Consider the following 24,494-nt stretch of genomic DNA (forward strand, 5'->3'; position numbering starts at 1 on the left):
TAATCAAATTGTGGAAAATTTCATGCCGTTAGACATTCTGTGTTCTCACATAACAGAAAAAGGTTTTAAGTCATTCAGATATATTATATAAGGAGAGCAGAAATTTAACCAAATAAACAACTACTGTATTTAATAAAACTGACACAAGACAAGATCTGTTTGACAGACCTGGACCAAAACGTATTTGTTGTCACTGCTCTACAAAGCTGTGCAGTCAAGTGTTACCTTCCAATTTTATACAATTGTCAATGTGTGAAGTTGTGCGAGAACATTCTCTCATCCTGTTTCTTCCCCTTGTCCAGGCCTCCATCTATAAAAGACTTTTAAAGCAATCATTCTACTGGTCTTGCTCAAGAGAAATGAATTGATAGAGGGAATAATGCAGTTATCATTTAAATAAGAGCAACACCAAATGTCTACATCAGGTGTAGAGTAGAAAGTGGATTCGAAAGGGAAAAGATTTAGTTATATTTGAATTATGTCATATATCGAAATATTTTGAACTATGCCACTGACAATGACTTATTACTTCTATAAAGAAGACTACATACACTGCTTTGAGACTAGCATCTATGTATTCACAGATGCAATAGTTTTAGTTTTACATTTTGTAAAATGTTGATATGATTTTCAAAAACTAGGCAATACTTGTGATATACCAAGGGACAGACAATCTTTAAGTCGAACAGAAAGGTTCCCTCAAAATCCAAATGGCTGAATATGTTGTTTGCAGAGCAGTAAGTGATATGTTGATTCAAACTACGCAATGTTAAATAGTCTCAACTGACCAACACTAAATTATTCAATTATGATGTATGTTGATGATTGATGAGGTCCCATCTCTGAAGTAGAAAACATCTAATGACCCCATAAGGGAAAACGCGTATTTCTTTTTTTAATCATCCTACCTTCCACACAATACCCTAGTTAAGATGCTGTCTTTCTGTCTAATGGCCCTCTGTCGTGAGCCCACAGGTCCAAATCAGGTGCTCAGTGACATAGAGAGAGATGTAGACTAGAGAAGCTGGGTATATTGTTAGCTTTTGTTGCAAGCTGTGGGCTTTGTTGAATTTACAGGGAAGGGTGAAGGAGGGAGACAAGGCTGGGAATAGGCTGGAGCTGGCTGTGTGGCTTGTTGTTCCTGCAGCACGAGGTCAGAACACTGTGGGGAGCTGTGTACACTTGCCTGCTAATTACACACACCACTGTGTCTCGTCACTCCTGTAGTGGTGGGGCCACAAGACAATCTGGCAACTCCCCAGCCCCAGACAACTAAAACAAGCAAATAAACAGAGCCAGAGAAGCAGGGATATACAAACGCAGTCTAATTATGTTTGCTTATACCTTTTAACAACCAGAGCAACTGCAGGTCATTGTCCGTGCCTGACAAGAGTTAGAATGATTGCAAGTTTTAGTTATTGTACACAATTTAATCATAACTGGGCTGAGCCTATTGGGGCGATACCAAATTAAAATTGCAGCTGTACTAAGCAGTCAGAACATTCTGGTGGAGAAATGTTGTTATACTGAATGACAGGCCTTTAAAGCTCTGTGGAACAGGATCTCTAAGTAACATAGATATCTTGAGTGTCGGCCTACAAATGCCAGGGAGGTTACAGCAGGAAATGCCTTTTGTGACTTTCCATTTGCTCAGCGATACACCACCACATAAACTATGGTACAAGACTAATCACATTGACATTGGGTGCTGGAAAAGATACGTTATTAGCATGTTTATTACACTATAAATAAATACAGTTTACCAAGGTAACATAAACAAAGGGCCACTGTGTGAGGATATCAGAGTTCACTGTCAAGAGATCCTCTAGTGGGGAGGATATCATGTTCTATCAGTGTTGCTTGACTCCTTTTCTATGTCACTTCGCTCTTGAGCTGAACATCATGTAGCCACAAATGTAACTTGGATTACCCACAAGATAACACGGTGTGCACTCCTTCTGTCCCATAGGACGCGTATCTGCAAAACGATACTAGATCACATGCTCATTCATAGAATTCTGCCTTCTCAGGTGTCTACTCCAGCTTTAAATAACATACTAGCTTTAAAAATGGAATATGAGCTAATTGCAGTAAAGGGACAGATCATGTAATAGAGTCTGGTAGTCGCAGTAAATAGGTTAACTTAAATCATCAAGCAAGTTTATTTAAGAACGTAAAAGTCTTTAATTTGTTTACAATCAAATATAGTAACCTACATCTTTTCTGCTATTCCTACTACTGTATGTTGGCCTGACTCCACACTCACTCTATTTTCACCCACACAAGGAGCATTACAACCACAATTAACTGAATTTGAGCATTAAAAGAGTTATATTTAGATTATATTTAGAGCTATACTCTCATTATTGAACTTTATAAGTATATACATATGTATATATGTACATACACACACACACACATACATATATATGTATACATACATAAATACATACACACACAGATACGTGTGTGTGTGTGTGTATGTGTGTGTGTGAATGTATACATATATACATATAGGCTATATATACATCAGTTTTACAGACTTAAAGGAGCAATGTGCTAGCCAAAAGATCTGGCAGCTTTTTTGAAAAAAAAAAAAAAAAAATGAAATGAAAACCTATTGTACATTAGCTGCAAAGCACCAAAAAGCAAACAAAAAACAGAGCTAAAAGACGAGTGAAAACTGGGCTTAAATTCATCATGTGGCCAGAAACCAGACTGAAATCAATGCTAATGCTGCTCTGTAACTGCTAAATGTGCAAGTAGGTAACTGTTTACTGACGAGTTTGGCATATTAGATTAAATGGTGATAATACTGTGTGTTAAGTAATGAGTTTACGCTTGTTTCTACGGCCTCCAAGTTAATGCAGGTAATGAAAATACAAGCTTTTTCAGCACACACTACATTTTTAAGTCTCTATTTTGTTTTCAATTACATACACATATATATTATACACACATTTATTATATTTATATTTATATTTATATATAGGTTTCCCATAACCAACATAAAATGGCCACTCTTTAATTTTGACATTTTGGTAAATACACTTGTTTGCTGTCTTACTCTGTGTCACATAAAAGGACGTTTATGAATGATGAATGTAATCTCTGTGTTTCCAGGACAAACACAAGTCCAGAACATATTAACCTTACATTAGCCCTGAGACAAAACACAGGCTGTATCAGTCACTGCCTTGTTAGCTAACAACAGCAAGACTGGCTGTCTCTGTGCTAAGCTAGGAAAAACATGTCCCCGATTACTATAACAGGTGTCTGCAATGATGAACAATAAAGCTTTAAAAGTGTACTGATAGTTCTGCTTTCTCAACTTTGTTTCTTTGTTTCAAGGAAGTTGGGCACAGCATAGCAAATCCCGTGGAGACAAGTGAGGGAGCACAGTCAACCATACAGGATGCACAAAGATCATAAACAAGTCTCCTCTCCTGCTACGCTCATAGTAAAACATATTAGCATCTCAGACCAGATCAGTGTACTGGTCACACATAGCTGGAATTGATATTGATCTTATTATCCTGCCTGCAGGTTTGATGGCATAAAGTGTGTGTGAATGGATGAATGGATGAATGAATATCTGTGAACGTCGGCAGAACATGAAAAATGTTACTATTTTCTAATTATTTACTGAATCCAGACACAATGTACGAGAAATCACACATCTGAAGGTGCCTCCCACACACACGCACACAGAACAGAGAGGAGTAGGGCGGCCGCAAGACTATGAGCACATTATACTGACTGCAAGTACTTGGTAACAAATATATTTATACAAATACATGGCTCAGTTTGATTTCCACAGTGGCCTGATGATCCTATTATTCATACACATAATAGACCCCTCCCTTCAGAGGGCTGTACTCAATGCACTGACATGCAAATTGGCAAATGACATCAACTTGTGACTTTCAGCAAAGTATTAAGCAGCTGCTTTTCTTAGAAAATGGTTAGCAACACAGTCTCAGTCTATCCATGCTGAACAAGCTTCCAGCTGTTTCCAGTTTATGTACTGCTGAGGTCCAGTCAACTGGAGCCCAGTGAGCAGAGAAAGAAGAGCTACTCACAAGCTCTGTCACTCTTTCCTCCTGATTGCTTTACAACTAGTGGCAATCAGTGAACAAAAACACGATCCAATCTGATCCGAGGAATCATGTACATTCACGTTCTTCCACGATAGTTCATGTAAAATTATGACTAGAAATCAGTCAGTCTTTGATGTGGACAGAGTTAATGTCCAGTTAGGTGGTCTTGCTTTCCTCCAGATTTCTATGTAAATAAACTTGATCATGTCATTCATATGCAAATATGCATATGACGTCAACTGGCTTTTCAAGTTGCCAATAGCTACTTAGCATGGAACAAAGAGAGCCATGCTGGGTGTGGGGAGACAAACTAATGCTTGAATTTGTAACCTGCCAATTCTGTTTTTTGTTTTTTTTTACTTCAGCCTGAACTTTACTTGGATTACTGCACACTTACAATTATCTGGGATTTCCCTTTGAGGGGTGATAGGAAAGGGAAAGCAAGTAAGGAACAAGTACAAAATCTGTATTGTAGATATCATCTGAACGTGTACCATTAATGCAACATAAAGATTTCTTGGTATATAGTGTATACATACATTAAAGTGCTTTATTATGATCTTAGTCATGTAGACTATGTGTTGTCTACCAATGTTTTAAAAAAATTACATTTTCATACATCACTGCATAGCAGCAGTGAGCAAATCGATGAAAAAATTTTAATACCAACTATTGGAGGGCATCAAGTGAATTATTTGAGCTGTGCAGAAAACTGCAGTTAAAACATTCTGATTTAAAGGTTCAGTTATTCACCCTCTAACTCATTTTCTAGTTAGACAATGGTCAAAGGACTAACTGCATTTCTACTGAATAATTCATTTTACTAAATCTTGACAACTATTCAAAGTATCCCAGTAGTTTTTTAATAATATTTGAATCAACACATTGTATAACAAGGTCCTACTGCTAGTAGAATTATGAGGTACTTTCTGACTCGTACGAAATAATTTTAAATAATACCAACTACCTCTACTGACTAGTATCAGTCAATAATCTTTCAGCTTGATATACATGTGTTTATCCCTGGTTGTCTTTACCGATTTCTTTCTGAGTTACTGTTAGGGCAGAGTGCAGGTCCACAGCCTGCAGGGAGGCTGATTTCTGTGGCAGCTGTTTCTACTCAAGGGGAGGATGGTGATGAAAAGAACAGTCCCTTTATTAAGACACTTAAAACTGACCATCTGCACAGCTACCATCTATTGAGATTGCGTCAGTGTGGGCAAACAAATGTTGTACAACATAAGACACCCTTTGATTTAACTAATACTAAACAGCACTCATTTGCTTGTGCCCTAAATAGCTTCACTAAGATCCCTGAAGAATCAGAATTCATTTCAAATGCATTTACATTTTGCCACGGAAAAAAAAAAAGCATTTACTAAAACTTCTTGTTGTGGTTTACTCTATATTACATTACACCGGTTTCATCACTGCAGCCAGATTTAAGAGCATGCAATAAAGTTTAACCTGAAATGACACAGAAGGGGATTACAGTAATTTGAAAAATGAATTTAGTCCATTAGTATGCCGGGCCCATGGTAGCATACATATCAATTAATTTCACTGCAGAAGGACATTGCAGGCTGGAACACACTTAGATGTACTTCAGATATGACAGGCACCTGAAAACAGCCACACAGAAAACGCTGCTTCACTCCTACCCCCAGGGCATCACACAGAAAATGAAAAGCCTATAAGAATTGATTCCCTGACGAAACTAGATCTGGCTGATGTGCTATGTATGGAATATATGTCTGCTGAAGAGACTAGTACTTACCTTCTCCCCATCGATTCCCTTTTGCCCTTCTGATCCAAGTTCTCCCTGCAATGACAAGATTGAAAGTTAAAAGGCAAGGAGAGGACCCTTGAAAAGTTTTTACACCCAATAGGTCTAAACAATTTGGCACGGTTCTTTAATTCCACTTTCCTGTTAAGGATTATTAGAATGACCCAGGCAATCTATAAAATCCAAAGCAAGTTTAGGGAGGAACATGGTCACTCCATAAAGCTTGTTTTAGTGTTTCATAATTGATTAGATGTTGATCGCTTAAGATAACAAATACTTTCATCCAATATTTCATCTGCATACCTCTTGTACTTTTATAAACTCGCTTAAACCATTAAGGGGTTATAGTACTTTCAAGAAAACCATTTATCCTCAATAACATGCAAATTTAAGTACCGAAGGACTCTGCAGCCTTATCACATCACTGTACTGACAGACTGTGTGGTGTTGGTATGATGTATTGTTCTTGAATCATTGTGGTTACAAGAATCTGTCAACACTGACACAAATAAAAAAGATAGGACCAGGGCGGCATTGTGTCCCACATACACTACCAGTGGCAGTTTAAAAAAAACCTCAAGTCTTCTAAATGCAACTATCTTTGTAAGTAACACTGTGCTAAAGGGGGTGAGAGTATCTAGAACCTTTTCTCCTGCCCTCATTGGTACAATAAAGTTAAATCCCAAATTCTAAAACTCACTCACAGCTCCTTCAAACTGATCCAGGCAAAGAACCACACATTTGCACTACAGTGATAAAAACACACTTGGGAATCAGATACCAAATTCCCAGCAATATTGTTTGCTTTGCGAGCTCACTGCATCATTTCAGCTTCAGCAAAGTCTATAGCATGCGTAAGATTATATGTAGTCAGGGAGTAAGCTGTTAGAGGCTTATTTCCCCAAATATAACATCTTAAAGGCTTATTTCCACAAATATCTGCCTGATCACTGATTCTTCTCAAACTACCCAACCCATGCTTTCCACACACTCTGCCAGAAGTGTGCGAAAGGTCTTGGAACTTGTTGGCTCTGTTGTCAGAGCGTAACCTATCCAGTTTTATGACCTCAGCTGGTCAGTAAAGGTCAAGCAAACTCCCATAGCACAGTGTCCAAGGTCAATCATATCATTACTCATCTAATATCAGCTACACAAAATAAATAAAGCCACCAAACGAGACTGAAAAAGTGAGAGTCTTCGGCCACCATCTCAGACAGAAGTGCCGTCTCTATAGAACATGTGTCCATATATCTATAGATGTGTAAAAGACAAGTGTAATAATAATATTACGAAAACACACATTGAGAATGTAACAAAACACATTGCGATTTGTACAGCAAACAAGTTTTATGAGACATCTCAGTGCATCTCACAAAAATCGTTATTGACAAGAACTTGAGCTGAGGTATAAAATACTACAAAGCATGGTGCTCTGCATTAGCATCATATCAATAATACTGCTACTCCTCTTAACGTAGACTTTTCTTGTGCACTGTAGTATAACGAAAGAGCTTTAGCTGGCTCCTGAACCTCATCACAGAAAGAAGAAGGGGAGAGAGCTGTGCCATTAAGTGTTATTCCATATTCCATGTATCAAGGTTCATGAAGAAAAATGGCACCCCACAGTGATCTTATCATCTCCAGTGGATATAGGTTCAAGATTAAACTGCCCAGGGATGATCCTATATGCTGCTGATGCATGAACTGCTTCCACAGCAATCTACAGTGCAATTGATCACTCGAATGAAATCAAGTATCGCGTGGATATATAACAGGACATTCTGAACAACACCCACATACTAGCATTACAGGAAGTGTTGGTACCTGGTGAGTGGACCTGCCCTCTTTGACGAAAGGAGATTAACACAGACATCCAAGAAGCCACATTTGATGGTCAAAGATCTTACACATGACAATATCATGGAATACAATAAGAAATCAACAACAATAACAAAGTAGTCATCCTAGTAAAACTTCATTTTATTGAGAGTACGCGAAATCTAGCAATTTTCTGAGCTCCTCAGGAATGTAACCTCAACAGTGAATTACAAAACAAACACTTTTCCAAGTACGGCCCAAAGTTATGGAACACACTACCTTTAGATATCAGAGAGGCCAGCTCACTAAATACTTTTAAAAGAAAGCTTATTTCTTCACTTTAGCCTTTAGCTAGCTCTGAAACTTTGCACTTTGCGCCACATTTATGCACTGCTCAGCACTTATTTTAAATGTCTTCTTATTTAATGATTTATTATTTAATCTCATTTTATATTGATGATTTTAATGTTTTTAATTTTGGATCAATGCTTTGTTTTTATGTTCATTTTATGTCTTTTCTTTTCATGTGAAGCATTTGGTGCATGTCATTTCTTTGTTGTAAAGCACATTGTGCTACATTTCTTGTATGAAAGGTGCTATACAAATAAAGCTTATTATTATTATTATTATTATTATTATTTTTATTTTTTACTTAGCCAGTCTGAAAACTTCCATTTAAAGTATATGCACTTTTCTCACAATTTAAATCTCCAACAAGACAATGACAACGCCTGTCACTTCTGGCCTTCCATGTCAGCCTGGGGAGGGTGTAGACTTTGGTTGGGGATCAGGAATAATAACTTTTCTAATAATAATTAAAAGGGCTTAAATAAGTGCATCATAATGGACAGCTTTTGAAAGACGTGCATCTTAAAATAAAGAGCTCAATCTTAGAAAAATAAAATACAAAGCAGCTAGAGTTTGTTTTTCTTCTTTTTTGTTAACTCCATTTCACATCTTAACAGTCTCAAAAAATCTTAACAACTGAACAGCTTTGACAGCTCCTTTTCTCTTTCTTTCCCTTGTACTGTATATCCCAGTCCTCCACTTTCCCCACTAATTCCTCTGACTCTTGTCTCTCCTGTGTGTGTGTATTTCACTGACCCGAGTTGCAATAATTGGCTAAGTAGCATCACGTGATCAGTGCCATAGAGGCTAGAAAAACTGCCCCGGTTAAAATAGAAACACTCAGTCAAAATCTAATAATCCTCAATTATTTATTGGTTATAGATCCAGATCCCGGAGCTGTCCTATGTGGACCCAGACTGCGGTCCACCTGTCAGTGACCTCAGGCATAGACGGTTAAATGTTACCTCAAATATTCATAAAGTTATGCAATTCATTTGTTTTTTCACTCAACAGCGAAGGGCTTCACCAAGAGGGCATAGCTGAGACACTTAAGTTCACACACAGATCTCAACCCTCTACGCAGACAGCCAGACCATCCAGTACAAGTTGCTATTGCAGCGACAAAGACATGATCCCTTCTGGCTTCCCACCCAGGAAGACTGCCAACTGTGTCCATTGAGGCGCTTGGCCAAGCTAGAAGCACCTTTGCTTGGGAATAAACTTGGGTCTCTCCAGCAATACGGCACTCTCCTGCACAAACTGGGAACCCACTTGTTGGTTTAGTTTGATTGTGAGATTGCTTTTTTGTTGTTGTCTGTGATGCTTTGAGGAGGTCAACAAAAAAGCAAACCGGTGATACAAACCAACGATGTTAGAAAATCTACTTGGAGAGTGAAGTGACAGATTCCATTAATCACTAAATGAAAAGAGCCCCATGCTATTCACTGGATCTGAAAACCATATAGTCAAACAAAATCAATTTGAAACTAAGACAAAATCAGTTAAAGACAAAACAAAACATAAAAACTAAAGTTTCCAACCAAGTCCATGCCAATCACAATCACAGCTTTAAGAGCGAAGCAATACTGAGGGAATGTTAGGTTTTTAACTTGTTTCAGTGGCGAGTATCCGACCTTATGTCCTTGGTTTCCTTGAGGCCCGGCGTCCCCTGTGTCCCCCTGTGACAGAAACAACACAAAGAACAGTTAGTGAAAGGTCTCTCGTTCACACATTAGTGAATAGCTTCATGAAGGCTTGTCGTTTCATCAGTGATCGTGCTCCAACAGCTGTTCGATAAGTTCGTGCTGACACAGTGGCTCAGCAGCTGCGGATCAGGATACTGTTTCCTAACAACTGGAGAGCACGAATCTGAACCTTGTCAAGGTTCATTGTATTGTTTTAATAACTGAATAACTAACTTCTTGAAAAAAAAAAAAAAAAAAAAGAGGGCAGGACAGGGCAAGACAGGAAGAAAAGCTTGATTTTCTTTTGAGTGTCATTTGACGGGGCACAAGAAAAGGAAACGAAAGGGATCAGATTGTTAAGAGAGAGAAGATGGAGGCAGATAGTTATTCAACAAATTAAGCCAAACAGAACTTGCTGCAAGCTAAGAATCTAATTAAACATGATGCCCATTCATGGTCACATCTTCATTACAAGCCCTGTTTGTTAGAACTCAATAAGCTTGCTGCAAGAACAAGAACATGTGACTAAACCTAATAACTAAGATGCCATCTCTATACTGTGGATTATTAACCCATTATTCTAGACAACAGGCCCAGTCTATCTTTTGTAAATACTCAGCATCTGATCCGTAAAAAAAACAGTTCTTGAGTGAAGTGAGTCATTTTGTAGATATTGAGCATGTGGCATAATGTTATACTTTCTATGGACTCAGCAGTTAGATGACATTATGAGACAATAGAAATTCACAGCTGCTGATGTCATTTGTTAATAACAGATAAACCTGCGATAAAATGCATATGAGAATGGATGTACATTTCAAAATTGTCTTCTTTAATTGAAATTGTCTATTCAACCACTGAAACAACCCTTTATATAAAAATTAATAACGTTTTGACACTGATGCATACAATAGGAACAATGAAAGTTTTTGACAGCCAATCAAAATTCAGCGTTAGTTCAATAATAAGCATAAGCTGCATTAAATAAAATTCCCGGTATAATTCACTTTGGAAGTACGATGTGTATAAATTGAATTAGAGGGTACTAATTGAAAACACAAGCCATACGGGCAGGAGAGTTGTAAACGGTGCAAAATAAATTACGGGTATTGTAAATGGGGAAGAAGTTTTTAATTTCACCATTATGCCTGTGTTTTTTCTTTAGCATGTACATGCAGGAGCTGTAAATCTAGTAATACCCGGATTTATGTGCAAGGCCATAGAAAATGGATATCCTTTCAAGTAAGCTGCATTCTTATAACCCACTACTTATCTGTTTAATTTCCTGAGGGATTCTGGATTAATCATAGCAGTTTAATCCCTTTGCAGTACATTAGAATCCTCCATCAAACTCTCACTGCAATGCAGGATATTACTTTCTGTTGGAGTAACACAGCCAAAGTAATCCCCACACACTTTTCCCAAGAAGTGCACTGTGTAGGTCACAATGATTGGCCTGCAGTTCTCATTATGGGCGTTTTAAATACTCTAAATTGCCCAGATGTCTTTGATTAATCTCTACAAAGTCAAGCTAAATTGTTAATAAATATACTCTGACTATTTTTTTAATCTTATACAAATTGAGATTCTCATGTTGGTAATTGAAAGTCTCATGAGTTTACCTTATTGACAGTATTTGCTATGTCTTTGTTACCTCATTGTGTTGTGTGTTGTAATGTAAATCTAAATGAGTGCAGCACTATTTAATAGTCACTGGAACTCACTTGGAAATTTAGGGATCAATATGAAATAAATATGCTTTAACAGAGGTGCACTGCCACCATAATTTACCAGACAGATTAATGTGAAACAAGGTCAGAGTGAATAAAAGAAAAGAAATTACGACACATTATTGTGTCAATGCATGACGTTTTCTGATATATTGTGAAGACGGTTCAGAATAAACTACTTCTCTACTTTTTTTTCCTGTTATGAACTGCAAATCCCACAAGACATGAAAACATTTTCACTCAATGATTAGTGACATTTTGTTGCCTTCAAGTATCTGCTGTTCTTGCACAGGATGATTGTATCACAGTCTATCCAACACAGCAAGTGTAGTTTGTGAGGACACATTAAAACTCTAAATCAATTAAACTAATTATCTCAAAGTACCACTGTCTAGCTTAAGCGGTACTTGAGCTGTTGTGCCTGTAAGTTTTCACTCATCATTTGAACAAATGTCTTGCTGCCTGAGATGTACTTAGTCAAGACTTAACCATGGTATGATTTTCTCCACACTGAAACTGTTTAAAAACCTTTGCATGCAAGGTCAAATTGTTTTTGTGCTCTGCATTCTCAACTGCAAGTCATTATACTATACATGTATAAGGGGATGAAGGCGATGTGGAGAAGTGGATTAGGAGGAAATGGATGTTGAAATGAAAATGACAAAGCCACAAGCTGGGAGGAAGACAATAAAATAAATGTCAAAACAGAACAGAGAGTTGCTCATATTTACTTTCAAATTTCATAATTTCTGTAAAGAATGCTGGAGGAAAAAGCGAGAAAAAACCCGACAACATCAGATTTAGCAAATTATTCTCTGCTTCAACCTCCTTTAAGTAAGGGCATGGTAAAGGTTTGTATAGTATAGCAAGTCAAATCTGCTTTTCACAGAAATATCTTAATTTAGATGTATGTCATCTTGTGCCAGTTTAGCACCATAGAGGGCTTAGTCTTGAGTGTGTAGTCCCTGATCATGTTTTTCCTTAACTTCATTGATTTAGTGTTCAAGCCTGTAATAGGATTTGTTATGAATTTTGTTGTTCAGTAAGTAAACAAATGGTGCCAAGTATTGATTTGCTGAAATTAGATTTCAGGTGTTAACAGCATGAGCCACTGATTCAGAGCAGAAGACAGGGCCTGCAGAAATAACAGAAAAAATAGAATGGCCTGCACCCCTGAAGATAATGTTTAAATCACTCTTGAGCACTGAGTATTGTAACAGCTCAGTAATGTAGTACTAAGTACACTGTGAACATGCTTTTTTTGTACATAGATGGTCTCTGCAGATAAAAGATGTGTAATAAGAGTATCTTTGGATGTGCTCTTAGGCCTCCATTCAACACTTACTGGGGAGATATATGGCTACTTGCACCAGCATAAGAAAACATGTCACAGTGCCTACTATGCATGGTAGCCTTTTGTGAAATGCGATGATGCATTCTTACTTAATGAATATAGTCATATCAATTAGCAGCAAGTAATCAATCACCAGCACCACCAACACACTCAAAGTGCACATACACACACAGTACAGCTTTAGAGTTAATCCCTGCGAGGTCAATTAGGAATCATTAGAGGCCAATTATAACACATTTACAAATCTGATTAGTACAGTCTGTTGCTATACACATATAGTTCTGAATATAATATTCAATCTATCTATGATTGTTTTAATGAGTGCATGGTTGTCACCTAACAAAGTACCAGAAAACGAAATGTGTAAAAACATCTAGATCTACATCTATATGATATATCTCTATGAACAGAATGACACAAGATGCCGAGAACAGCGACCTGTTTAGTGCCTTTCAGGAATGAGTGGTTTTCCAGCCACAAAGGTCTAACAGTGATCCTGCATCTCTTAATCCCACAGTCACATCATGGTAATTAGGACACTGACCCCAAAAGCCATCTGGTCTTATCGGGCATACAGGACCACCACCTGTCCATCCCTATGAATTCCATCCATAGTCAAACACATTCTCTGTTGCTTCTGTTTTTAACCTTGTACAGACAACTAAAAAGGGGGTTTTGTAATCCAAACGATGCGATTCGTCTAGGGAAAAATAACACTTTTTTGTCTGGGTATTTGATGGTTCCTTTATGTTTTTGTCGTCTTTCAACCGACTCAACACCCACAATTTCAGTGACTGGGCATTTGCTGTTTGCAATTCCATCTGTCTATTGAGCTGTCGTGGAGAAAGCATCCTTCTCTTTTTGAACTACACCTATTTTTCTCATGATTGGGAAAATGTATGCTTTCTCAGTTCACACTCCTTGGGAGATTTGGGAGAAAATTCCCCTTGTGAAGGTAATTGTATGGTAGCATCTCTGAAGGACCTTGCCTGAGGTACACGAAACTCTGTCAGAAACATAGACATTTGCTTGCTGAGAGAGAAATACATTTCTCCTTCTCTCGCAATGCATTTATGACATACAAGTATAAATTTGTCACACAGGGATTTGATCTTTTTCTTGACATTTAGACTTTGCAACTGTCCTTGAAACCCAGTAGTATCACAGAGAGAACCCACTGCAGCAGAAGGACAAAAGTATGGGTATTTACAACAACGCACAGAGTATGTAGGCCCAATGATAATATTCCTTATGATTAAATGAATTTTTCTGCATTTTCTGTGGATGTTGAACATCGTGCTGCCCACCTACATAAATCTAGAGTGCAGTGAAAATATTGCATCTCTAACATTCACTTCACACATGCATTTTTCCTTTTAAATAAATACCAAGAGCAAATAGGTGTAAATATCAACTTCATAAAAACATTGTGTATACCTTGTCTCCTTTATCCCCTTTTTGTCCTGGCACTCCAACTACCTCTGGAAGTCCAGCATCTCCCTGTGCACACAATATAAATTAGTAGAATTAAAACATTTCAGACACATTTATGTCATTAACATAAATCCATACTTAATAAAGCAGAATGAAAAACAGTACTTTACAGTACCTTACACCTAAAAGAATTATTCATCAGTAAAGTAGTACAAATAAGGTACATCCCTCTAACAAATCCGGCCTTTACAGAGTTGTGTTACTTCAAAATGTGTAATCTTGATTAATTGTTCCTTTTTTGATATCTCAAATCTATTTCTGATAGAAATGGACTGAATTTGTATGGTAGCAAAATACTTTTTTAATCTAGGAATCCAAAACGTTGATTTGATGTTGAAAAGTTGATTCTGTTTGTAACTTACAGGCAAAATATAAAAATCATAAAAAGGGGGTGTGGAATTGGACACCACCTCAGAGCTGCACCATCTGCTCCCTTCAAAGAGGGCTTGAAGCTTGTAGGTCTCAATTTGCATTTTAATCTTACATAAATTTTTTCAGTTTAAAGAATCCTTTTGCATTTTCACACACTTTATAGCAGGGTGAAGATTTACCATGCTTAAACCGTTTGGGAGAATTATACTTGTGTTTTCTAATAGATTATGGCTATACTACCTTTGGTTTGCTTCCAAGGAAAATACTATTTGGTATAAATGTCCCTTAACTGACTGTTTAGTGCCTATAAAGGATAGAGTACATGTGGTGTAAATCAGTGCTGTTTCAGTTACAATAGACATTACACTTACTCAATTAGAGGCCCTTGTTGGGGGGAATTGATTGTACCTTTTCAGCTGGACAGTGACATCTGTCAATTGACTGCGAGACCGGCTGAGAAAGCATCTGGGGGAGCTGCTCTGTAACCAGGGGAGGGGAAGTCCCATTAAATGTCTTCTTGGCTTCACACTGGATCAATACAGAAATTTCACCATTTAGACACCTTCCTTTGTCATGTTTGATACATGGAAAAAAAACACAAAACAAAATCCTGTAATGGAGTACACTTGCGCTAAGGTAACCTGGATTTTAGGCTGCTTATATTTACAGTACATTATGCTGCAAATAACCACTATGAAATGCAGACTGTGTAGTGAAACTTAGAAAGTACTAAGCAGCCAAACAGTGATAAGTCCCTCTCAAGGTTGTGACAATTCCCTTGGAGTAACTTTACACTGACATGACAGCATGCTTATAAAGGCATGTCATGGTAAGGGGTCGAAGGTCATCTCTCCATTTGGAATCACTGTTCCATTAGCCCCTATTGATTATACATTGATGGAAGATCTCTGTTATTAAGTTTCTATCTGGGGACACATGCCCCCATGCATGAGAGACAAAACCTTATTATACCTTCACTGTCTGATAACACTGTATCTGTTTAAGTACAGTCTGTTACTGCAAAACACCAAGACATGACCTACTGCATTGTTACATTAGAGTTTTGTGTCTCAGAATGTTGAAGGAAAACTTATATCTTCTCATTTATTTCTTTATTTATGAAATGCATTATGAAAATATAAATTCTTACTAATTACTTATTGGCATTTAATTGACAAAAGACAGCAGGTATTAACAATGCACTAAGACGATAAAACATTTTACCTTTGGTTCCAGTAGCTCACAGCAATTTTCCAACTCAGCTATATAAGGGTCACAGTAGATTAGAATTTGTCTCAGCTCGATCTGTGGAGAAGAGCTCTCATTAAGGGACCATTAAAGCATCATGCAGTAGTTTCATCATCACATTGTGTTGCTCTTTTTACAGACAAAGGTCTGCTCTTCACTGGCTGAGACAGCACAATTTATTCAATTGTCAGCTGCTCTAGCTTGCAGTTGTCCAAATGCTGTCATTCTCTTTGCCTCCAAAGCAGTTCAAAAACAGCACATCTAAACCTAAAATATAAATTATTTCAAAAAAGTTCTGAATTCTGCATGAATTGCTGCTGCTGCTGCTTCAGACCAGAACTTGAACCCTATCATTTTTTTTTGATGCACTGACTGAACTATCTTTACAAATCATGAGGAGTCAGCTGTTAATGCTACTAAAGCCCTGTTCTACTCAGAAGCATTGGGTGGAATAGCTGACCTCATGTTTTTTTTAGCACTTTGGGGCACCTCTAGGAATGAGCATAACACATATGTCACAATAGAAGATTTACACAGATTAAGACAATATGCCACTGAAGCATGTTTTAAATACTTTTCCAAAGCATTTGGAAATGAATTCCAAAGCTGTTCATAAAGTCAAGTACTGATAAAAACTGGAGATAAGTAACAAAACTGTTGGACCAAAAACTGGTAAATCCTTAAATGACACTATGCAGATTTAGCTCAAGACAAACAAAACATGTTAGACGAAGTTAGCGTGGGACATACATCTACAGGCCGTCCATCTTCCACCCGTGTTGTGATGAGAGTGCGCCCACTGAGGTCAATGGTGTCTTTCTCATCAGTCCGTCTCCTTTCTATCAGCTTGCAGTCCATGTAGATGGAGACCGTGTTACTCTGCACAGAAATGCTCAGCTTGTGCCACTGGCGATCAAAAAGAGCATGTAGGTCATTGTTCTTAAATGTGCAGCAGGGAGTGTTCTTTGCCATCCCCTGGGAGGAAAACTCCACCGCCTTCTTGCCACCATCAACCACAACAGATACCTGAGGAGCAAATGAGTGTTTAAAAACATTGCAAAGAAAAAATCTATCCCGTCATATTATAGCATATTTGTAAATACTGAAACTGATATATGACATTAAAATATACGGCGGGGCCTGACCTGACTGCCTCCCGACTGGTCGAATATCTGAAAAAGATACCAGCGGTCTTTTTTTGTTGTTCTTCTTACTCGGAAGATGGAGACAAGGGAGTATTCACTTGAAAGCCCATTTGGAAACACTGATCTAAACAACATACAATATAACACAGTCAGATCTTCACAAAATATAAATATCAAATCTATCATTAAAATATCATAAAAATGAAAGAGTGTCAAGTGTCATTTCTCAATATTGATAGCAAACTCTTTTAAAGCTTTCAGTGGCTGAACAATGAAACAGCCAATCAAATTCAATGATCGATAAAACATCTCAATATCCTGCTACTGCAGAGACATACACATAAATAAACCTGACAAACTTGATTCCATTTAGCCTGATGAATTTTATACTGGCTTCCCTGTCATTCAGATAATGAAAACGTATAGAAATTGATCCAAAGTCACAGAGGCCAATCTTTTACCTCACTGAGATACCGTGTGCTACAGTTAAGGGGTTACACATGCCTCGTGCAATGCAGCTGTAGGTTTATGTGTATGACCTCAGCTGTTCTGTAAAGTCAAACAACAATTCTGTGTTCACAGCTGAAAATGTATTTCAGCAGAGGCAAAATATGTGAAGAAAACAGGGGATACATGGGGAAAAACAACATCGTATTTCAAATCACACCCACCCTCAAATGAATTACAGCTTATTCACGAACTCATCTCTCAGCCCACACCTGCACTCCCTTACTAATTTTATACACTGCATTTAAAAAAAAAAAAAAAAACAACAATAACAAAACACCATACCCTTCAACTATATTCCCACCCTAGCCCTTACCTCAGACTCAGATTAACAGTCAAAAGCAGAAGAGTATAAACATAATAAATCAAGATCAGCAAAAATAATAATAATGCAACGATAAGGTCATTGCGAAGGCAGAGCACAGCCGTGGGGGAGGGAGTGAGAGAGTTTCTTTGGACAGGTTGGAAATTAGTTTTCACTCCAATATATCATCTCCTATTCTCTCAGAGCTTCATAGCCTCTTCTGTTGTGTCCCTTGAATTCTTTGAGATTTTGGTGTAAACGGTACATGACTAAAATGATAAATACACCAAGTTAGACCTCCTGAAAAATCAAATGCTTCTGTGAGAGGCCGAGGACTGGGAAGGTTATTTGTTGCCCAAAGGCTAAAGGACTATTTCAGCTGCAATTCAATATGAAAAGTGGCATGGTAATTTATAAAAATTAGGAAATCCAAGGGAGGATATTTTTATGCTGCACATACAACAGCTGCCTGTACCTAATGTATTACATACTATTGTAAAGGGGCAGGGAATAACATGAATGAAAAATGTAAAAGAAAAATCCAAGAGGTTATGCAGTACACTGCAACTTATGGAACATAATATATTTAAACAGACAGGTTTAATATAACTGATATAATCTGCAGAATACACTGCAGGGCTGTTTTTTTTTTTCATGGCTCTGAAGTTCACACCCTTCTTTACAAAGTCCCCAACTAAGTCTGCTCTTATTTCAAAACACGGCCTGTCGGCACACTTGATCTCTTAGGGCCGAGAGGGTTAAAGTTCTTGACCTTGTTTTGGCTGTCATCTGTGACTAAATGACTAAACTTGGAACTCGATGTGGGTTGGTTTGAATGCAGGTTGGTTTTCCTAATTCTTTAGAAAAACCCTGCTACACATGTTTCAGTAAGTGATAATGAGTGAATGAAAAGGGTCTGCATTCATTTTCCCTGCTCATTTGCTACAACGCCAAACAAACAAGCAAATATACAGTACGTGATTCCATTTGTATATACCTAATTTGCATTTGCAAATATGTTCTGGAAGAAATATGAGTGCCTCCTGGATAACATTCAAATGACATGTTGTGATCCAATGCAAGTTGCGTGCACGTTGTATACTACTTCGTATACATGCCTGTGAAGTATGGGGCGTTGTTCATAGCAAAATTACTGAAACAGCTACAGCAGTAAGGAAGAGCAAAAAAATATCTTCTTGAGTAAAATGTCTGTTAGCCAACAGTTTCTTCTGCGTATGTACTACTATTGTAAAAAAGTGTACATCCATAACAATAATCAGGAGAAGCGCAAAGGATCACAGAGTAACATGAGGGCTGCCAAAAGAGTTATCATCAGAAGCAAATCCATTTTTATAGGGAACGACCATGTGCTGTCTGGAAACTATCACCAGTCTTGGAATATGTCTTTGACCATGCATATTTGCTTGGCTGAAACTACCCTTTGTATAATCAGAGACAATGGTTTGACAGAATGTCACAGCAACACTACCGGTCTGGTAGAGAATCTCTCGGAAGCGGCTTTAGTGTCCTGGCTCTTAAGAAATCCTATCCAGGAGGATTCTTTTAAACGAGTCAGGGGAATCCGAATGCCATAGCTGAAACAATCAAATGTCAGACGTTAGCCTAGTTGGCTCAAATCCCTATCACCGACACTCAATCCTCCAACACATCAAAGTGGGCTCAACCATGTCAGTTTCTACACTAAATGCATCATTCATGATAGCAAGGACTATAACTTCCTCTCAGCATGAGTCCTCTTTCCTGTTTAAATGTGGAGGAGCCGCGCTTGCCAGCATGATAGAAGAGTGCCACTGATCGAGCCAAATCAAACACATGCCTGTGATCTGTAAGGGTATTCTACCAGTGAAGAGATTTTATGCAAATGAGCATGAATGTGTGTAGCCAAGATGTGTGACACAGCTTTGTTTTCATCATTTCAGTGTAAATAAGCATTCCATACCTAATGGAGAGATAACACTGCAATAGCAACAGGCAACCAGTATCAAACATTTTGAAAAATGTGTGATTGGCCACCACGACTGGATGCCGTAAAATTAATTTAGAGTAATTTGTTACCTCTGATCAACGTGGAATTGTTTTAACAAAATGTTAATTTGTTCTTACGTAAAACATTACTGTCACAACAAAGATACCGCTATGACTTTTAAACAGGTTACACTGTTGGACTTTACACCGCTATCATGTGTGAGGTGTGTGGTTAAACAGAAATTAAAAAAACACAGTCAAGCTGTTATAAAATGTGTTTTCCAGAAAAGATTTAGGTGCTTACTGTATTCCTTAGAAAAGAGTTAGTCAGCTGTAAAGTATTGATCGCAGTAACCCCATATGATTAATTAGCTGACATGACAGTCACAAACCACTGAAACCACAGATTGCTTAACAAACACAAACCCTGGTGATTTGATACACTGCATCTCAGTCTTAATGCCACCTTTGTATTTAAAACTCAAATATATTGTATCTGCAGCATCTGCACTTGATATTAAATTGTTATTTGGCAGCTTTGGCTCAGGATGTAGAGCTGATTGTCCTCTTATCGGAAGGTTGGTGGTTTTGTGTGTGTGTTAGAAAAGCTCTGTATGTATACAGAAAAAGGCAGTGTGAATGTGTATGTGAATGTGTATGTGAATGGGTGAATGTGGTTTGTATAGTGTAAAGTGCTTTGAGTGGTCGATAAGACTAGAAAACTGCTGTATAAGTGCTTTTCTAGTCTTATAAACACAGTCCATTTACCATCCCATTCAACATTTTAATTGTTACCAGTTGCTTTGATGAGTAAATATTCAAATCACACAAACCACATTGTAAGACATCATTGTTGCAAATGTTAATCCCATTCCCATTTCAAGACAAGCAATGACTATTACATTAAAGAGAAAATTATTGTGACAATAGGTTATGTAATTTTGTCCTGAGCTTGCGACTGACAACATGATTTGATTTGTCTTAATCTTTTAAGCTAGAAAAGAACAAACAGACCTGAGAATTTTCAAGGCACCGAAGTCTAAATACTGTGTATATAAAGGTACAAAGATGAGTATGCATTCTACCTTTTCACTTGGGTATGTTTTGCTTTGCTAAAAAAAAATTGTAACATCAGTCAAAAAAAAAAAACTACAGTACATCGTGGCCTCTTGTTACCTTGATGCAAATAGCATTAAAAAAACAAAAATCAATGATTTTCTTTTGTTAAACATTTAAAGAGAGAAAAGCAACCCCACCGAACATCTAAGGGTTTGAACTTCCTAACTATAACGGAAAATGTGCAAGGTGAATAGTGAAGACTCATTTTACAAATGTAGTGCATTTATAAATGTTATAATAAGCAGCTATGAAAATGAGAGAGAAGTTAACATAAGATGTAAAGAGGGCAAGGCCAAATATATATGTTTCAAAAGACAAGCTACAGCATTGGTGTGCTTTAATACCGTATGGAAGCATGTTATGAATACAGTTGCATATAGGGCAATTTGTCACCTCACACAAATGTTCCATGAGCGTGTCAGCTCTGATCTATGTATCATAATGTGTATTGTGCCAAGAAGCTGGCAGAACATTAGCCAGATCTAGAGAGTGCAGCATCTATCTCTGCATATCCTGCGGGTAAAGTGAGCAATGTTTTACTGGCTGTGGCAGGGGGCAGAGGGGCCTCCTGCTTCGTGCAATTGCCCTCGCTTTCCCTCCTCAGCTGACATGCAGTATCACCTGTCAAAGTACTTAGATAATTGGATATGAGAGGGATCGCAGTCTTGCCACTATAACCAATTACACTGTCAGCAGTGTCATTGAGAACCAGCATCTTCTTGCACTAAGGGCCCAGACCGAGGGAAGGGCTGAACTAAATGTATTTTCGGCCGGCTGACTGAACAGGGAAGGAGATCACAAATCACCTGGCTCAAAGATTCTTTCACCTAGCCAAAGAGAGCGGCAGTAAATGTTTACAGTCGCATGTCATATAAAAATACTAAAAATATCCTACCCTCCCTGAAGAATGACAAAGTGTTCTCTTTCACGGTTACAACCTAAGGACACGAAACAATGAACATCTCAAAATACATTTTTTTAAATCCAAAACATCGCTGCGAAGCAAAGTTTGGCAGCCACCACAGTTTCATATGTTACACTGGTCATTCTTAATACAACTAATGGCAATAAATGTAAAAGTGCAATAGGCCTCGATAAATATTACATCAAATTCAAATGCCCACTTTATCATCATGCCAGCATCAAGGTGAGGTCACACAGCAGCCCCTCCAGTTGACCAGGGAATAAAGGTCTTCAGTAAATAGGACCTTAGTGTTTCATTTATATAGTTATTTTAATATTCCTCTCATATTATATGTGCTGAGATTTTTTTTTTCATTCCTCTATGTCCCCCCTTTTGCCCTTCGGAGGTTTCTAGAATAAACGCAATATATATTAATTCTGTTCAACAGCTCATCTCACAACTTGTCCTTATTAGCCGAGGCAAATGGAACTATTGCTCTGAGCAGAGTATATCTGGAATGCCTCAAGTCAACCCTTTCATAAAATCCAGTTATGACTACGCTGTGTTTTTTCTTAGAACATATCACTGGATCTCGAGGAAATCGAGCGAAAACATGATGTGGTATTGCAATATTTGAGTTGTATGAAAATAACCATCACTCCATATTCAGAACCTGTACATGGGTGAGAAAAATAGTAATAGCCCGGGTGTTAATTCAAATGAATACTGCAGTTTAAATACCTTGGCCACACACAAGTGACTGCTTCTTATAGCATGTTTGTAATGTGCAACAGTTTCATAGCAAGAGCAAGGGAGTGGTTGAAATGAAGCAGCATATAGGAAGGTTATTTACTAGCTCACATGCAGGCTCTGTCTGAGTTACCCTCTGACATTATATGGAACCACAGTACAACATTTGAATCCAAATGATGAACACACATACATGCTAACATACATATCCATGCTACTCACTTCGTTGGCTTAATAAGTGGACTGCTTCCTAAACGAAATGACGACAGGTATTCTGTGATTGTTCCCTTTCGGAGCAGAAACTTCTCTGTGAGATCAAATCCTGTGAACAGGGTTACAATGTGTCATTCAATTTACACAGATCAGTGTCGATTTATTTACAAATCAACCGTGTACAATTAATACATACCTGTAATTTCCAGGGGACGATCTAAAATATCAGAAAACCTGTGTTCCTCCACACTCAGAGGGGGACATGAACCATCTAGAGGAAAGCCACCAAGAACCTGTTAGTGCTGGATACAGATGGTCATTTACATTTTGTACCACTTCTGTCTATAGAAAAGAAAATGATCTATTGAATCATGAATTCCTTTCCACAGTGCATTTCCTTTAACTTTAAAAACAAAACCTCTTTGGGAGAAATTCACATCACACCAGAAAATCAATTCACAGTTTTTGTTTTTTTTTTTTTTTTTTTTTACATTAATCTTGAAAACTTTCGCTTAAAGTTGAAAAAAATGTCTGATAGACAAGACCCGGAGATGTAATTTAGAGGCAAGCTTAGATTTGCTTTAATGAAAATGTAATGCAGACTGACTGTGGTCCCATTATATTTGAACAAGTCTGAAGTTTTGGTTTAAAACTGTCACGTTCTGTCTTTTTCAGACATATAAATTGGATAAATAATGGCACACTAATGGCATTACGAAGGTGGTTTACCATTGTAAATAAATTGTGAGTGATTAATATTTTGTCAAATATGTTTTGTAAAACATAAATCTACAGAGGATTTAAAATGTTATGCTCAACAAGGAAACCAATATGTTATCATTTATACATGGATTTGGGATGCACTTCAATGTTTTAATAAATGATTATCTAAAGAACATCAATGAGACATTAATTGTCTACTTTATTTTGACACCAGAATATTAAAGAGGAAGACTACAACTGGTATTTTTATGCTAAAATATATAAATGCTGCAAAAGACAAAAGGCTGAGTACATCAAACACACATACCTGTTTGTTCACCCAATGCCATTCCAAAGGTGCAAGGAATGGAATTCAAAGTCCAAAGTAAAGCAGTCCATCTGAGCAAACAGAGCATGGTTCTGACACTAGAAACCAGTCCACTTGAAAACCTGAGGGCAGATAGAATATTTTACAATTTAGTTCAACTCAATCTTAATATTTGCTAAAACAGAAGAGGTGAATCAAACACCTGCCTTACTAATCTTGATGAAATTGTTTTCTGCAAACAAATACTAACTAAAGCAGACCTAATAGACAGCAGACATGAGCAAACAATGGGACTCTACTGATATTTATTATATACGTGCTATCCTGCTGGGTGTAACACCAACTTTGGCCCAAGTTGGATTCATTCAAATAGCCTATAGCACTGAAACAACCTGGTGTCTGTGTGAAGATAAATGAAGTTTACAAAGTTTCACTCCTTCATATCCAGCTGTAATCATTTCGCACTTCTTTGTCTGTTGTCTTCAAATCTGGTCTTTTCATTTTTAGCAACATGTACTAAATAACAATATGTGTAAGTTGTATTATTCTGAAATCATACCAGAATTTCCAATTTTACAACCCCTCTCGCATGCCCACTCAC

General features: G+C 37.6%; 1 protein-coding gene across 4 annotated transcripts in view; it reads right to left on the reverse strand.

Annotated features, from left to right (window-relative positions):
• Nucleotides 1–24,494, reverse strand: part of LOC130180987 (collagen alpha-1(XIX) chain-like) — a 94,860-nt gene that overhangs the window by 67,765 nt on the left and 2,601 nt on the right. For all 4 annotated transcript variants that reach the window (XM_056394698.1, XM_056394697.1, XM_056394696.1 and 1 more), the window contains exons 2-11: nt 23,894–24,015; nt 23,060–23,134; nt 22,873–22,972; nt 17,081–17,204; nt 16,686–16,961; nt 15,912–15,992; nt 15,096–15,215; nt 14,259–14,321; nt 9,687–9,731; nt 5,878–5,922 (exon numbers count right to left, since the gene is read on the reverse strand). In XM_056394698.1, the coding sequence (XP_056250673.1) occupies nt 5,878–5,922; nt 9,687–9,731; nt 14,259–14,321; nt 15,096–15,215; nt 15,912–15,992; nt 16,686–16,961; nt 17,081–17,204; nt 22,873–22,972; nt 23,060–23,134; nt 23,894–23,981 (1,017 nt within the window). In that variant the 5' untranslated portion in view covers nt 23,982–24,015. The remainder of the gene's footprint in view (nt 1–5,877; nt 5,923–9,686; nt 9,732–14,258; nt 14,322–15,095; nt 15,216–15,911; nt 15,993–16,685; nt 16,962–17,080; nt 17,205–22,872; nt 22,973–23,059; nt 23,135–23,893; nt 24,016–24,494) is intronic.

This window comes from Seriola aureovittata, chromosome 14 (genome assembly GCF_021018895.1).
Source record: "Seriola aureovittata isolate HTS-2021-v1 ecotype China chromosome 14, ASM2101889v1, whole genome shotgun sequence".
In the NCBI taxonomy this organism is placed as follows: Eukaryota; Metazoa; Chordata; class Actinopteri; order Carangiformes; family Carangidae; genus Seriola; species Seriola aureovittata.